This window comes from Hemiscyllium ocellatum, chromosome 24 (genome assembly GCF_020745735.1).
Source record: "Hemiscyllium ocellatum isolate sHemOce1 chromosome 24, sHemOce1.pat.X.cur, whole genome shotgun sequence".
NCBI classification, from domain to species: domain Eukaryota; kingdom Metazoa; phylum Chordata; class Chondrichthyes; order Orectolobiformes; family Hemiscylliidae; genus Hemiscyllium; species Hemiscyllium ocellatum.
The window spans coordinates 16700226-16715345 of NC_083424.1; the positions used below are offsets into that span (position 1 = coordinate 16700226).

The 15120-nt window shown below is 41.8% G+C and overlaps 1 protein-coding gene across 2 annotated transcripts in view; it reads left to right on the forward strand.

Moving 5' to 3' along the window:
• Positions 1 to 930: 930 nt before the first annotated feature.
• Positions 931 to 15120, forward strand: part of LOC132827072 (ATPase MORC2-like) — a 93281-nt gene continuing 79091 nt past the window's right edge. Inside the window, exon 1 of one of the 2 annotated variants that reach the window (XM_060843523.1) lies at positions 931 to 1370. In XM_060843523.1, the coding sequence (XP_060699506.1) occupies positions 1303 to 1370 (68 nt within the window). In that variant the 5' untranslated portion in view covers positions 931 to 1302. The remainder of the gene's footprint in view (positions 1371 to 15120) is intronic. The other variant, XM_060843522.1, reaches the window with a different exon arrangement.

Sequence of the window (15120 nt, forward strand, 5' to 3'; positions counted from 1 at the left end):
GCGCTTTTCCAGCAACACATTTTCAGCTCTGATCTCCAGCATCTGCAGTCCTCACTTTCTCCTCACAAGATGCCAAGACAAATGTTCATGTGGTGACAAAACCTTGCTTGACCCCATGTTGCACAAGTATTAGTCTGTGGTGGATCTATTGATGAGATCTCATGGATTGCAAGCTGTTATATAGCAGGCAGAGGATAAAGAATTTTTATGAACAACAAAGTTTGAGGAGGAAGCTCAACTGTCCCACTCCTTCAACATTGTCAAAGGCCATGTATAGAGACTGTATACATATGGTATGTTGGGCAGGATTGAGTGACTGCTATTACACTGACATTAAGGATGAGAATAGCAAAAAGGAGATTTGAAGATAAGATCCCAGTGTGGATGTGATGGTGTGTAGGAACAGTATGTTGGAACACAGTAAATTGATATATCAGGGGAGTGGCTAGGAACAGTAACTTGGAAATTCTAAATATGGAACATGATCTGAGGAAATTGGAATATTAGGGATAGAACAGTGAATCTTACCATTGTATTTTCTCCCTGCCACTGACATCTCAATTGTGAAGGGATCGAGCATGAGAGCGCACGGATTTCAAATAACTGATGATAAAGACACAAAAGTGACTGAAGGAAAACTTGGACGCAGTTCTTGGTTAAGATTTGGACCGCAATGACGAAGACAATTTTGAGGCCGATTCAGGTGAAGCGTTGCAAATGATCCCCTTGTTAAAGAGGATATGTAGAGTTGGCAGGCGGAGGTGAGAGAATGGCATGTTCAGAGAGCTGGCACAGACATGAAGGGCCGGATGGCCTCCGCCGCAGCGTCCACGAGAGATGCTGTGGCGCAGGCGTGGTGCGGGTGGAGGCTGGGTTAGTCTCGCGCGTGCGCAGTCGAGCTGGTGGCTGCAGTTACTTTTCAAAGAGTCTCTTGCTGGCGCTGGATGCGGTTGTTGGAAGGAGCTTGAGGGAAGGCGGTGAGGTAACTGGGGCCTGGAAAGGAAAGACGGGGCTGGATCGGATCGGATCGGACTGGATCAGGCCAGGCGGGCGGTTGACTCAAGCACCGAAACCGGGCCCGACGACGAGGGTTTGAAGGGTGACGGTTTGTCGAGGAGCGGCCGTGTTTTCAGGAGGAGTGAGAGGGAGACGTTCGTTAATGAGTGAACGATAAATGTGGCTAGGAAATTTTATGCTCGGGGAGAGAGAGGGGAACGAAAGAGGCCCGAGACTTGTAGCGTGAACCGAGGGGGCGGCCCTGAGAAACCCGGGGCGCTGTGTTCGCGGAGAAGGGAAGGCGCCATGGCTGGTACCAATTACAATTGCCTTAACCGAGCTCAACTGACCTTCGAATACCTACACACCAACTCGTGAGTATCCAGATAGGGTGAGAAAACCGCGTCTGCATCGGGGCGAACGTTTTAGGTATCACATGGATTCTGTTTCGAAAGTCTACCCTAATATGTAAACGTTTCCTTAAACCTGTCACTTGAATTCGCGTTTTATTAATGTCTGTGTGTGTTCTGAAGTGTTTAGTTTTTTTAAAAACACAAAAATATTCTTAATCTGGCAGCGGCAGACAAATATGCATATGCCTTCAGATTAAAACATGCAATGTAGGTGGGGATTTGTTCGAGCTCCTCAAAATAGAGGCCAGTTTGTGTCGAGGCAGGATGCTGTTGGCAAGGTGGGACAACATCAACTTGTTAATGAAGCTCTTTCGACTAATCTAAAATTTGCTAAAGATATTTATACTTTAACGCAAATTGCAATGTGAGGTAGCCAACAGTCATAGAAGGACTCGGCCTGTTGTGTAGCATAATCCGTTTGAAAATGCGTTTGATTAACCACATTTTGTTAAAAGGAGAAGAAAGAAGAATATTTAAATTATTTGGGAGGTTTCTCCACACAAGACCACCTACTTTTCTAGTCTTTACTCCATTTTGCATTTAGGTTCATGCTCCTTTATCATTTGTTTAATTTAATTTCTTAAGGGCATTTTTAAAATCAACATGATCTGTATATTTTGTTGTGGAATGGATGCTTTAAAGTAGTGGGTGTACGTTGCAGTTTTTCAGCCTAAGAAACTGACTTGTGTTCTTCTATATCAGGCTGAATCCTGGGATGGCAGGACTAGCACATAGACTAGATCACTGAGGACAATATTCACTAGAGTTTAGAAGAATGACAAGGAAATTTTGCCATATAAAATTCTAACAAGATCATACAGGGTGGATGTGGGAATGATGGTCTCAATGATAAGGGAATCATTAACCGGGGTCACAATCTCTAAGGATGTGGAGTTTGCCTTTTAGGATGGCGTTGAGTAATTTCTTCACCAGGAGAATGGTGAGTTGTTGGAATTTTCTACTGCAGGAAATTGTTGACGCCAAAATATTGAAGAATTCCAAGTAAGATGTTGATACAGTTCATAGGACTAGAGAGATCAAAGGATGCAAATAGGGTACTGAGCTGGATGAACATACATGTTCGTATTGATTGGCAGAGTAGGTTTGAATGGCTGACTGCTTTATGGTGCTATGTATGCTTAGATTTTACACTAGATGGAAATCCAGTTTTTGTTTTTGCTGGTGAAGTGATAGTTGCACGCTTGTAACAAGTCATGAAATTTCCTCCAGGGCTAATCTGTAAGGTAGATTACTTGGAACATTCCAGAGCAATCAAAATATTTTGCATTTAGCTTAATTCTTCTGGATGTACATTCATATCATAAAGATGGTGGTGATGTGATCAGTTTAAAAGATTTAAAGTTGTTTAGAGGTTTACCTTTGGAATGGATAACAGCTGCTAAACGCGTGTGACAGTGCAGATCATTTTTCAGTGTTCTGTCTTTCGCATACAACTGCAGGCAAACATTGAGGAGGAACTTAAACATAACAAGAAATGGCATGAGAAGTAGACCATACAGTACAACAAACCTCTCCTATTCCATTCAAAACAATTGTAACTGATTTATCACAGCAATTCCACTTTTACACCCAATATCTGAGACATCTAACATCTGTCTACCTGTACCTCAAATAAAGCATTCACATTCCCTTTAGTAGAGAATTTCAAGGGTGCGCAGTCTTTTGAGTAAAGATATTCCTCCTGTCTGGGTACCAAAAGAGCATCCCTTTTATCCTGAGAGAATGTCTACCATGTTCTAGATTCCCTTAGCAGCAGAAACAACCTGTATCAAACCTCATCAGAATCTTGTGTGATTTGGTGAAATCACCTTGTATTCTTGTAAACTCCAGAGACTATAATCCTGGTTTACTCCACCTCTGATTGTTAGACAGCCCTGTTTGAAATGCAGTATTGCAAAGGGCATCAAGACAAGCCAGGTCTTGTCTTTGGCAGGAGTTAAGAGTACTTTCCAAAACACAGTCAAATTACATTTGGGTGTAGAAGTATCTTTACTCCTCATCTGAAGACACTGGGTTACCCAAAGCACCCATCCCAATGCGTTTGGGACCTCCTCCCAAATTAATGCATATTATCAGATGCAACAGATTAGTGTCTAAGTTTTTATTGGACTTTAAGTAGCTGGTTCCGCAAGTCATAGGGAAATCAGTTGGTGTAATCATAGTTATTGTGTGCAGCCTTTGTCATGTATGGATCAAATTCTTGGACTTGTCAAATTTAGGTTTCACGTTGCGGACCAAACATTTTTCAGGTTGGGATAAAAGCAACTGAAAATTTTAAATATTGATGAATCTAAAGAATGGCCGTATTACAGAATCAATTATTGATATGAGATCTATTGAAGTCCCTTTGGGTTAAGATTATTCCATCTACTGCTTTCCTCCAAGCCTGATTAAATACTGTTACCAGGCATCCTAACCCCTTTCTCTTTAATTCAGGAGACTCCGGTAATTGTCCTACGGGAATGCACCATCTCGGAGAGATGTTTGTTTAGTGACTAAGTTATGAACTTTTATTACATTGTTCTTGATCACTTACCTTACAGCTCTCCTCTCTGCTTGAACAGAAAGTTCCTTTGTCAATTTATTTCCATTGTGAGGATTTCTGTTGAAATGCAGGTAATCAAGAGTACAATATGTAGGGCTAAGAGGACAGAGAATTGTCACAAGTGGAGTATTGTTGTTTGGAGCTAAGGAAATGAAATTGAGATTAATATCAAGATATTTCATGTAGATCCTTCCAAGACAGAAGGTTGGAACTAGTTTTCTGACAGATATCAGCAAATGTTGATGGTAGACTATTTATTGTCGAGGAGTAACTGATTAATTAAACTATAAAGATTCCAGTATGCCAAGGCACATCCATTGGACTTTGATCTCACAATGAAGAAGCTTCTGCTTTGAACTTTTTTTTGTCAGCAGTTTGTTTCTAACATACATGTATGTGTAATATGGTACAGTAAGTACCTTTTTAATTTCTATTATGTTGACAGCCCATTAATTTTTATTGCAGAGTTCAGTTTTTTGCCAACTAATTTGTCCTGCTGCTACATGGTTCTGTACATTGCCACTGTGTATAAGGAGTAAACTCAGTTGTGAATTCTATTGAATTTCAGGCTAGATGGCAGAACTGAATTTTAATGGGCCCTCTAGGCAAAAGACTTGATCTGATATGGGTTGAAAATGTGTGGGGCATAATCAAATACAGCATAACTGATTGGAAGAAAAAAAAATTGAGAGTAAAGCTGAATGCACTGAGGGTGAAGAGAAGGGAACCCTCTTGACTTTGCATGGAAAATGAAATTATTTTGAGGTGGTGGTTGAACTACACGGAACTCAAAATTAAGTGTCCACTATCAGTTATGGTGTAAATTAAATGCATTTGCTTTTGGAAGGCTTAATGCCATATTTCTTGTCCAGCACACGCCAGCACTTATTGGGGGGAAGGAATGTCGTCCTTTTGGGATGAGTACCCTGATTTTCACCTGTTGGACTTGTGTTCATCTGTTTCACAACTCTGATCTCTCCAGTCAGGCTTTCATCACATCCACAGCAACAAAATGGCCATGACCTAAGTAGCAAATAATATTCTGTATCTGTTATGCTTTCTTCCTTTTTGTTTTTGGTGGGTAGATGACATTGGCAAAGTTCTGTTTATTGTTTATTCAGTTGTCGCTGAGAAGTTGCTAAGGCCTCTTAATTAATTTAGCCTCATTATATGTGGTTACGGGCTGCATTTAAGCCCTGTTAGGTAGGAATGGAAAGCTTTCTGCCTAAAAGATGCAAAGTATTTGGATTGTTGCGACAATCATTGTTTTATTTTCCTGGTATAAGACCATGTATCATTCTTAATTTGCCCTATTGAGATTTAAACTTGTGTCTAGTCCAACCGTACAGTGACTAAATGGCACCCTGTTTCATTGCGCCAATCATAAGTGTTCATTTCTGTTATCCAATTTCAGACTTTTTCTAATTGATCTGTTCATATCATTGCACACTTCTAGACCAGTTGAGACTTGATCCTGGGCTTATTGGTTCAGATGTAGGGCCGTTACCACTGTTCCTGATGAAGAGCTAATGTTCAACATCGACTGTCCTGCTCCTTGGATGCTGCCTGACTTGCTGTGCTTTTCCAATACCACGCTTTTTGACTGATCTCCAGCATCTGCAGTCCTCACGTTTTCCCCATTACCATCATGCCATAAGAGCCCTCATTGTCCAGCTCCATGACATAGGTGCAGGTGAAATCATACTAGGACTATCTAGTTATCTAAATCATCTGTCTGCACTTTCTTTTCTTTTCATACACTGTGCCATCCTCTCTGGAATCCTTTTGAGTGTTGTACAGGTTGTTGAGCTATAATGCATGTTTCATCAGTGCAAATTTAAATATAAAATCATGAGGGACACAAAATGAATAGCAAAGGTCCTTTCCCAAAGGTGGGGGAGCTCAAAACTAGGGGACATATTTTTACGGTGAGGGGAGAAATATTTAAAGAGGACATGAGGGGCTAGTCAGAGGTTGGGATTTCTGTGGAAAGTAACTTGCCTCCTGTCTTCTCGCAGTCTGTCTGCCATCTACAAGGTAGTTTGGGAGTGTAATGGAATACTGCACTTACCTGGATGAATGCAGCTTCATCAACAATCGAGAAGCTTGACACATCCAGGGCAAAGCTGTTCAGTTGACTGGCGCCCCATTCACCCTTGACTCAGTGACAGCAATGTGTGCCATCTTCAGCAACTTGCCTTTACTTAGTTCACAGCTTTTTCCAATCTCACAACCTCTACCACCTAGAATGGCAAGGACAGCGAACATATTATCTTTACTATTGTGAGTACCCCTCCAAATCCCATTCAATCCTGACTTGGAACTGTGTCACCTCACCCTCTTTGTCATTACGTTGAAGACCTGGAACCCCTTGCTAACAACATTAGGTATACCACATGGACTGCAGTAATTCCCAGTGCGTTGACTTATCACCATCACTTCAGGGATAACTGAGGATGGAACATATATTTTGACCTTGTCAGCAATGCCCACATCCCGAGAGTGAGTAAAATAAATACTGCAATGAGATTTTTTGCATGGATACAAAATGAGACTGAGGCAGTGAAGTCATGCACATAACTGACACTTGGAAATCAAGAATTACAGATTGCAAAGATTTTCATTAAGGCAATTTTTATTGTGCTTTATAAGATAAATATATCTTTATAATAAAGAACTAATGCTCACATTGTTAGTAGCTAGTGGGCAGTTGTGTTTGTGGGTATCTAACATTGATAATTAAGCCATATCTAGTGCTTCTCTGCATGACTTATTAACCAAACGTCTCTTAAAACTGCTTTGAATTTCTCCCACTTATTTCCAGTACTACCATTGAGTATTGTATGCTGTCCACAAGTTAATGTTTTGCATTAACTGTCTTTTGCACCATTAAAAGTGGGTAGGGAGTAGATAGGAATCACAGGCAAGCTAGGCACCTTGTACCTTAACCAAATGAGAGATGATAAATGTGCTGATAAACAAAATGACCATGGACATCAAATCTGCATCTGATCATGTCTTTACCTGATAACCATCAGACAATCCTTGTAGAAACAAAGGCCTGCCTTCATTTTGACAATAATGCCTTCATCATGTTGTGTGGCACTATTGCTATGCTAAATGGGACAGACTGGAAACAGATCTAACAACTCAAGACTGGGCATCCATGAGGCGTGGTGAGCCATCAACAGCAACAGAATTGTATTCCACAATCTGTAACCTCATGGCCCAGCATATTCCCCCACTCAACCATTACGATCAAGCCAGGGGATTAAACCCTGGCTCAATGAAGAGTGTGGAAAGGCATGACAGGAATAGCATCAGGTATACCTGAAAATGGTAAAGCTACCAAACATGCCAAACAGCATAAGCAGCAAGTGATAGACAGAGCTAAATGATCCCACAATCAGATCTAAGATCTACAGTCCTGCCACATCAAGCCGTGGATGGTGGTGGATAATTAAGCAACTCATTGGAGGAGAAAGCTCCACAAATATCTCCATCCTCCATGATGGAAGACCTAGCACATCAGTGCAAAAGATAAGCCTGTAGCCTTCGCAGCATTCTTCAGCAAGAAGTGCCAAGTTGATGATCTGTCACTGCCTCCTCCAGTGATTCCCAGCATTACAGATACTAGTCTTTAGCCAATTTGTTTAATCCATTTGATATCAAGAATCAAGGTTGGAAACACTGGATACTGAGAAGACTATGGGCGTTCACAAGATTCCAGTAATAATACTGAAGATTGGTGCTCCAGCCACTCCCCTAGCCAAGTTGTTCCAGTACATTTACAATACTGGTATCTTATCAGGCATTGTGAAGAATTGCCCAAGTCTATCCTGTACATAAAAAGCAGGACAAATCCAACCCGGCCAGTTACTTCTGAGTAATTCTTACTGTTGTCTAGTCTTGATCATCTGTAACGTGTTGGAATGTGTCAACGATAGTGCTATTAATCAGCACCTCCTCAGTGATGTCCAGTTTGGCTTCCGCTAGAGCCACTCAGCTCCTGACCTCATTACAGCTTTGTTCCAAACATGGACAAAAGAGCTGAACTCCAGGGTTGAGGTGAGAGTGAGAGCCTTGGACATCAAAGTTGCATTTGACTGAGTGTGGCATCAAGGAGCCCGAGCTGAAAATGTGTTGCTGGAAAAGCACAGCAGGTCAGGCAGCATCCAAGAGGCAGGAGAGTCCGAAACGTCGACTCTCCTACCTCTTGGATGCTGCCTGACCTGCTGCGCTTTTCCAGCAACACATTTTCGGCTCTGATCTCCAGCATCTGCAGACCTCACTTTCTCCATCAAGGAGCCCGAGCAAAACTGGAATTGGGAGATATCGAGGCAAACTCTCTGGAGTTTGGAATCATACTTGACACATAGGAAGATGGTCATGGTTGTTGAAGGTCAGTCATCTCAAATTCCAAGACATCTGTGCAGGAGTTCCTCAGTGGTGTTCTTGACCCAACCATCTTTAACTGCTTCATCAATGACCTTCTCTCCATCATAAGGTTAGAAGTGGGAATGTTTGCCGAAGATTGCGCAATGTTCAGTATTATTCGCGACTCCTCATACTGAAGCAGTCCATGTTCAAATGCAACAAGATCTGGACAATATCCAGACTTGGACTGACAAATGGCAAGAAACATTCACACCACACAAATGTTAGGCAATCAAACCACTACCCTTTGGCATTCAACAGTGATACCATCATTGAATATCCCATTATCAACATTCTGGGGGTGTTAGCATTGATCAGTAACTCAACTGGATTCACCATGTAAACACAGTGGCTGCATGAACAGGTCAGAAGCTAGGAATACAGTGGTGGGTAATTCAGCACCTGATTCTCCAAAGCCTGTCCAACATCTACAAAGCACAAATCAGGGATGTGATGAAATGCTCCTGACTTACCTGGATGAGTGCAGCCCCAACAACACTTGAAGCTTGACACCATCGAGGACAAAGCAGTCCACTTGATTGGCACTACATCCACAAGCTTCCACTCCCTCCATAACTAATGCTCAGTAGCAGCAGTGTATACTATTTACAGGAGTTCACCAAAGATCCTCAGAACACCCTCCAAACCCACGGCCACTTCTGCCTAGAAAGAAAGGGGTAGCAGATACGTGGGAACGCCATCACCTGCAAGTTCCCCTCCAAGCCACTCGCCATCCTGACTTGGAAATATATCGCCGTTCCTTCATGTTGCTGGGACAAAATCCTGGAGTGTCCTCCCTAATGGGTCAACGTAGCAGGTGGACTGCAGCAGTTTAAGAAGGCAGCTCACCACAACTTCCTCAAGGGCAACTAGGGACGGGCATTAAATGCTGGCCAGTCAGCAACATCCACATCACAAATGAATAATTTTTTTAAAAATGCCACTCGTGTTTTGTAATCATGATTATCAGATCATGATAAGGAGTGGGCATTTTCTTCTTTTTCCCTTAATTATCCAGCCCAAAGTTAGGGATATGGAGTTCAAATGTATAATTAAATTTGGGGTCTTCCCACATTAGTACAATGTGTTAATGGAAACATTGCAGCCCACTATTTAGTTTTCTGACAGTCTTTATATTTCAAAAGTATTGCTTCTTAACTGAAGCACCTTTTAGATTTTTGCAGGCTGTTTAAATATTTTGGGCTCAGTTCATTAATAAGGAGAATGTGTCTGTGTTCAGATGTTGTAGACTTGCTGGGCTTTAATATTCCCTTAGGATCATTTCAGTGTTTCGTTTATACATAATGGCAAAGGTTATATGAAAGGGGTGTAGCTTCAACTGTGCATAACATGGGGCATTTAGTGACGTGGAAATCTGATTTCACTCGAGCAGAACAATTTAATGGTGAAACTGCAGACTGGCTTTAAGAAGGAACCCCAGGGGTTTTTGAACATTTAACATATTCACGCTGCTGTAAGGTTCTCAATTTGTAAAGTAGGAAACAAGTGTTGAGCAGCCCTGCATTTGGCAGCAGTGAGAGAAAAATACCCTGAAGCTTTCAGACAGTACTAAAGCTGTCAGAGTGCTTACCTAAGTGGTGATTGGAAAAGTGATGTCACTGAGATTTGGGAAAATGTAGTGGTGCACATTTTAAATTGTTTGCATCACACCCATCTAAATTTTTGAAAGGCACTCAGCAGTGGGATATTGGGTTGCACTGAAGATTCTGCTGATTTCTGATAGACTTTTATTACACAGAAGGAGGCCATTCAGCCCATCATATATGCCCAGTCTGCAAAGATCTAACTAGAATAATCCCATTTCTAGCTCTTGGTCCATAGTCTTCAAGGCTATGGCAACACAAATGAGTATCTAAATACTGCTTAAACTTTGAAAAATTTTGATTCGACTGCCCTTGAAGTTAGAGAGATCCAGACTTCCATCATCCTCTGATTGAAATTATTTCTTTTAGGCTTTTTGTGTCTTTCTTTAAATCTATATGTCCCTGTTATAAACCCCTCTACAAATGGCATAAGTGCTTTTCTCTGTCAACCTTCTGTACCCTTCAGTGTTACGCTGCTTTGACGGTTTCCTCGTACTATTTGCTGAGCCAAGGAAAATTACCCCAGCTATCCAGAATTTCCTTGTAGTTCACACCAGACAGCATCTTGATAATATTCCTTTGTACCCCCTTTTGTGCAGTCGCATCTTTCCAAAATTTGACCAGAACTGCATGCAGTACTTCACTTGTGGCCTAATCACCATTTTATACAGTTCAAGCAACTTCTCCCTGCTTTTGCATTCCACCTGGGCAGCTTACAGCCCAGAGGACTCAACCTTGAGTGCTCCAATTTCAAATAACCTCCTTCCCATCCTCTTCCCCTCTCCCTTCCACTCCTCCCTGCCACCAATCGGATTCATTCCTCCCATTGACCTACCAGGTTGTATCTTTTACCTGTCTTCACCTTTCCCCAATTCACTACCCTGTCCCTGCCAGCCGCTTTGCAGTGGAATTCATTGCCACAGGGGTACAGTGGAGGCTGGGACGCTAAATGTCTTCAAGGCAGAGATTGATAGATTCTTGTTGTCTCAAGGAATTAAGGGCTATGGGGAGAATGCTGGTAAGTGGAGTTGAAATGCCCATCAGCCATGATTGAATGGCGGAGTGGACTCGATGGGCCAAATGGCCTTACTTCCACTCCTATGTCTTATGGTCTTATACCCCAAGCCCTGAAGAAGACTCCACATCTCGATGCTGCCTGGCTTGCTCTGTTCTTCCAGCCACCTACATGTCTATCTTGCATTCTTTTCCTCAGCTAATACAAGCAAGTATGCCATATGCTGTCTTAACCATATTACTTATCTGCCCTGCTACCTCTGGGATCTACAGATATGCACACAAGACCTTCAATCATCAATACTTTCCAGGGTCCCACTATTTATTTTGTAATCCTTTGCCTCAGTCCTTGCAAGTGTGTTAACTCTCCCTTTTGAATTTTATTTGCCAATGTATTGCCATTTGAGCGGCCCATTGATACCCTTCTGCATCTTGTGGCTATCCTCCTCATGGTTTACCCTTCTACAATTTTCACTTTGTCTGTGATAATCTTGATATTCCCCCTTGCGTTTAACTTCTCATCATTAATTCACATTACAAACAGCAAGGACCCCAGTAAAGATCCTGGGGAGCAGCACTGGAAGCAAACTTCCAGCTACAGAAAGCATTCTTATACCATCAACCTCTGCTTCCTGCCTGTCAACCAGTTTTTGTGACACTTTACCTTGGATTCCACGGGCTCTTTCTTCGTTGATCAGTCTGTTATGAGGGACCTTTTATCAAAAGCTTTACTAAAGACCATGTAGGCCACGGTGAAATGTATTATCTCTGTCTTTTAAAACATTTGATCAATTTGTTAAGCATGTCCTTCCCTTAATAGGTGCACGCTGACCATCCCTAACTCCTCTGGCTATCTCCAAGCATAGATATATTCTGTCCAACCTCTCCACCACTGAGATTAGACTGAGTAGCCTGTAATCTCCTGGCCTATCCCTTCCTCACTTTTTAAATAATGGTACAACATTAGCAGTCTGGTACCTCACATATGGCCAGAGGGAATATGAAAATTACTGTCAGGGCTCCTGATATCTCTTACCTTGCCCTTTTCAACAGTCTGGGATATATCTCATTCAGGCTTGTGGATTTATCCACTAATAAGGCTGCTAAATCTATTAATACCTCCTTTCTATGTAATTTCTTCTAATATTTCACAGTCCCCTACTTTGATGTCTACACCCAGTCAACCTTTTCCATTGGGAAGACTGGCACGAAGTATTCATTGAAGACTCTGTCCGTATCTTCCATATACTCTTTCTCAACCTGAATGGCTCCTAATGGGCTCTACTCTTGCCCAACTTATTTTCTTGCCCATTGTATATTTTGTAAAGATCCTGAGTTTTCCTTTATACTAACTACCGGTGCTTTCTCATACACTCTTTGCTTTCTTTTCTCTTGGGATTCTGCCATTGTGAACATGATGTATCTGCTATAAGCTTTCTTAATTCTAACCTTTTATGTCCCTTTGCATCGGGGTTTTCTGGTCTTTGTCTTAACCCTTTGTCTTTTTGGGAACATATTTCTCAATACTCTCTCTTCTCCTTGAATGCCTCCCACTGTTCTCTGTTTTATCTTCAAGTCAGTGCTCCCAGTCCATTTCTTGTTCTTTTTGTTCATTCATGTGATGCGGTTGTCACTGACTGGACCAGGCTTTATTGTCCATCCTAGTTGCCCTTGAGGAGGTGATAGTGAGCTGCCACCTTGAATTGCTGCAGTCCATTTGTGACGTGTAAATCCACAATGCAGTCCGCAATGTCAATCCCCCTTGGGCCAAATCATATATAACTTAGCAAAATTAGCCTTTGCCCATTTAAGAACTTTTATTCCCACCTCATCCTTATCCTTAACTCAGTTACCTTTAGGATAGTTATAGTAACGGTTGCTATCTCCAAAATGGTTCTCATTTCATAAGACAGGCATACCTTTTTTACTTTATGTAGGACACCAGAACTGTGCGCAGTACTCCAGGTTAAGTCTTGCCAAAGCCATATAGAGTTTCTTTGATTTTCTTGCTCCTGTGCTACAACCCTCTTTCAATGAACCCTAACATGCCTTTTGTCTTTCTAACTGTTTTATGTACTTGCATTCTTGATTTCAATGAATGATGTACAAGGACACCCAGTGACTTTTATACATCAGCATTTTACGCCAGCAAAAAAAAATCAATGCGTGTTTTTTGAAAAGGAATTGCAACGAGATTAATAAATCCTTTCTCATTACAGAAAACCAATTCCAGGATAGCCTATCCCTTAACCTGATTCCTCAATGTACTGGTCTTTCTAAAATAAAAATTGCATATACTGTAGAAATTGTCTTCCATAGTGTTGCTAATGTGATTGGTCTGGCTGTTGTTTGTTGCTTCTTAGTTCAACCCAGACCAATTCTACATTGTAGATTTCCAGCACAAATATCCTTTCTTGCTATTGCACTGATTTTATCTTTGACTAAAGCCACCCCATCTCTTCCTGGTGACCTGTTACAGGGTCGTAGAGCATGGAAACAAGACCCTTCAGTCCAACCAGTCCATGCTGAACATATTCCAAAAGGAAACAGTGAGGACTGCAGATGGTGGAGATCAGAGTAAAGTGTGCAGTGCTGGAAAACTGCAGCAGGTCAGGCAGTGTCCCAGAAGCAGGAAAATTGACATTTTGGCCATAAGCACTTCATCAGGAATGAAGCCTTGTTGTGAAGGGCTTATGCCTGCAATGTTGATTCTCCTGCTCCTTGGATGCTGCCTGACAGGCTGTGCTTTTCCAGCACCACAGTCTTGACTATATTCTCAAACTAAAGTAGTCCCACCTGCCTACTCCTGGGCCATATCTCTCCTAAGCTTTCCAGTTATGTACTTATCCAAATACCTTTTAAATGTTGTAATTGTACCCTCATCTACTTCCCCAGGAAGGTCATTGCACATGCAAGCCATCCACTGTAAAAAAGTTTGCCCCAACGTCTTTTTTAAATATCTTTCCTCTCATCTTAAAAGTGTGCCCCGAGACTTGAAATCCCCCCATCCTAGGGAAATGACAACTATCATTAACTCTATCTATACCTCTCAATATTTTACAAACTTCTGTCTGGTCATTTTTCCTAAAGATTGAATACCTTTTGATAAAAACTGAAATAACTGCAGGTGCTATAAATCAGAAACAAAAGCAGAAATTGCTGGAAAAGCTCAGCAGGTCTGGCAGCATATGCAGGAAAAAAAATCAGTTAACATTTTGGCTCAAGTGATCCTTCCTCAGCAATAAGCTGCTTATTGATGTACAGTTTGGGTTCTGTCAAGGCCGTTCAGCTCCTGACCTCATTGCAGTCTTGATTCAAACACTGACAAAAGAGCTGAATGCTAGAGGTGAAGTGAGAGTGACAACCCTTGATGTCAAGGCTGCATTCTACAGTGTGTGGCATCAAGGAGCCTTAGCAAAGCTCACATCAGTGGGTATCAAGTAAACTTCTCCAATGGTTGAAGTCATACCTGTCACATAGGAAGATGATTGTTGGAGGCCAGTTATTTCAGCTCCAGGACATCTCTGCCCAAATTCTTCTGGATAATGTCCTAGGTCTACCATCTTCAACTGCTTCATCAATGACCTTCTCTCCATCATAAGGTCAGAAATGGGGCTGTTTGCTGAAGATTGTGCAATGTTCAGCATTATTTGCATCTCCTCAGATACTGAAGCTGTCCATGTTCAAATGCAACAAGATCTGGATAGTAACCAACCTTGGACTGAAAAGGGGCAAGTTACATTCAAGCCACACACATGCCAGGCTATAGCTTTCACCAGTAAGAGACAATCTAATCATTGTCCCTTGGCATTCAATGGTGTTACCATAATTGAATCCCCCACTATCAGCATTCTGAGGGTGTTATCATTGACCAGAAACTCAGTTGGACACTACACATAAATACAATGGCTACAAGGGCAGGTCAGAGGCTAAAAATACTGTGGTAAGTAATTCACTTCCTGACTCCCCAAAGCCTGACCATCATCTACAAGGCACAAGTCATGTGCATGATGGAATATTCTCTACTTGCCTGGATGAGTGCAGCTCCAGCAACACTTGAGAAGCTTGACATCATCCAGGGGAAAGCAGC